The 2,505-nt window shown below is 58.6% G+C and overlaps 1 protein-coding gene across 1 annotated transcript; it reads left to right on the plus strand.

Moving 5' to 3' along the window:
- Window positions 1–1,135: 1,135 nt before the first annotated feature.
- Window positions 1,136–2,023, plus strand: LOC143904700 (uncharacterized). Its single transcript, XM_077419556.1, has one exon. It carries the CDS (start codon window positions 1,136–1,138, stop codon window positions 2,021–2,023), a length of 888 nt encoding a protein of 295 aa, XP_077275682.1.
- Window positions 2,024–2,505: the final 482 nt, after the last annotated feature.

Consider the following 2,505-nt stretch of genomic DNA (forward strand, 5'->3'; position numbering starts at 1 on the left):
ATATGTCCATTTGCGAGAATCAATCTCGAGAGCTACTCTCGAGAGTTTTACTCGCAGGTGGACACGCACCATTAAAGTTATTATAACATAAACAAAAGTTAAAGTAAGGCTTGTGGTAAACCTCGTAAACTTTGACATGCAAAATAATTATATTTACTAAAATTAAATGTTTTTATTACACATAATTCAAGCTAAACTAATTAATATTATCTAAGGCGTAAGACGTTACGGCAATGCCTATGCAATAGCCAATACGTGTGCTACCTACTGTTACTACGTTTACGCGGAGTAAATTATTGTAAGTTACTACAAAATCCCGTTTACGCGAAGGAAAATCCCGTTTACGCGAAGGAATTATCGTAAGTTTAGTATGGGCTGGCTCTAATACTTTTTCGTCGCAGTGTATAACATCTGTCGCTCGACGTTCGCCGCGCTGCGCCGCGCCCCGCTCGCCGCTCGTCTCTCGACCCCCACCGCTCGCCGCGCGCCGGGCACCGTGCCAGCCCAGCCAGCCGCCGAGGCCCGCCTCTATCGCTCCTTGTGCGCGCATTCGCTCAGACGTTTTATTTAATAACTCGTTAACTATTGCGAATTTTGCAAAATGGTACGAGACTTTTCTTTTCAGTTTGACCCAATCTACCCCTCCTATTCGGGTGGTTACTTTTATTTTTGACACCCTGTATACACGGACCGGGATGGGGTCCTGAAGTTTAGGCTCGTCGAGTGCGGTGTTCCGCAGGGGTCAGTGTTGGGCCCCCTGCTCTGGATCATCGGCTACGACCGAGTTTTCAGGACCCCTCTCCCCCTAAACTGCTGGCTCTCGGGTTACGCGGACGACGTGTACCTGGGAGTCAGCGGGGGAGAATGACAGGAGCTGTTTGGGCTGGCCAACACAGCAGCGAAATGTGTGGTGCGCTCAATACGGAGGCTGGGCTTGGAGGTGGCCCCGCAGAAGACTGCGGCGACAGTTTTCTGTAACCGTCGGGCGCGGGGCTCTCCTCCTGAACAACTCAGTCTCCGCGTGGAGGGAGTACGAGTCCCGACCACTCCTCACCTCAAATATCTGGGGGTTTGGCTGGACGAACGTAGGAGCTTCAGCGAGCACGTGAACCGCGTGGCCCCAAAGGCCAAGAAGATGGCCAATAGCTTGGCCAGGATCCTGCCAAACATTGGCGGGGCGAGCGGTCACGTGCGTCGCCTTTATGTAGCGACCGTCCATTCGGTGCTGCTGTACGGGGCACCGATATGGTGGGAGAAGGTGGGTGGCAGCACCCACCTAAATGCCAAGATGGCGGCCGCGCAACGGATAATCGCGCTTAGGGCCGCCAGGGCGTACAGGACGGTCTCCCACATGGGGGCGACAGCCCTCGCGGAAATCCCTCCTATGAGGCTCCTGGCCAAGTCGTACGCTAAAATGTACGAGACGGCCAGTGAGATAAGGAGGGTACATGGGACGATTCCGCCGAAGGCAAAGAGGGCGCTGAGGCTCCGAATCAAGGAGGCCCTCCTCCAGGACTGGAAGGCGTACCTTGCGGACCTGTTGCAGGCGCAGCAGCCGCGGAAGGTCTACGGGAGGAGGGTCCTCGAAGCGGTCCAGCCGATACTCGAGGAGTGGTTGGGGGGCAGCAAAAAGAGATTCGCTGCCTTCCACGCGGCACAGGTGATAACGGGCCACGGATGTTTCGGCGACTACCTGTGCCGCATCGGGAAGGAGCGCACCACACGCTGCCACTACTGCCCCGAGGCGGTGGACACGGCGCAGCACACCTTGGAGGTGTGCCCAGCGTGGGACGCGGAGCGCCGTGTTCTCGGGGCAGCGATAGGCCAGGACTTCTCTCTCCCGGCGGTGTTAGCCGCCGTGGCAGTGCCGGGGGAAAACGGGAGAGAGAGGTGGAAAAAATTCGTCTCCTTCTGCGAAGCGGTTATGTCGCGGAAGGAGGCGGACGAAAGGATTAGGAGGGGAGAGGTTTCTCCTCCCGCGTCGTCGGGGAGGGAGAGCTCTGACGACGACGGGAGTGACTAGCGACAACCGGGCACGGGTGGGGGAGGCGCTTTCTCCGACAAGGAGCGCTCTGTAACCCCTGCCCACACTGTGCTCGGGCACCCACTTCGTCCGCGTTTTTCGGGGAGGAAGTTTGGAGTTGGTGTTGGGCGTTATGCCGAGGAGGGGGTGGAACGGGGGCAGACCGCTGGGTCTGCCTCCCTACCACCCATTTTGGTGCCAAGAGGGTTGGCGGAGTAAGAAGGGGCGGGCCGGCGGGGGCTCGGGCGGGATCCCCCCTTTGGGGTTCTCGCCACTAGTGCTCCCCCCCGGTCCGCGGGGGCGGGGGGGTCGTCCGTCACGAGGAGGGTTGATAGCTCTCCCGGGGCGGCGGCTCCTGACCGCGCAATCAGGGGAAGTGAGGGGAGAAGGAGGACACTCCGCGCAGGGGGGGCGATATTGCCCCTCGTCTTTTGTTGCCTCCTCCTCCCCTTACCCGGGGGGCGGTCGGGTGGACGGGGATA

Source organism: Temnothorax americanus, unplaced genomic scaffold (genome assembly GCF_048541705.1).
Source record: "Temnothorax americanus isolate GAGA-0224 unplaced genomic scaffold, ASM4854170v1 Scaffold108, whole genome shotgun sequence".
NCBI classification, from domain to species: domain Eukaryota; kingdom Metazoa; phylum Arthropoda; class Insecta; order Hymenoptera; family Formicidae; genus Temnothorax; species Temnothorax americanus.

Coding starts and splice junctions, on each gene's coding strand:
- LOC143904700 (XM_077419556.1), top strand. CDS start 1,136: ATGGCCAATAGCTTGGCCAGGATCCTGCCAAACATTGGCGGGGCGAGC.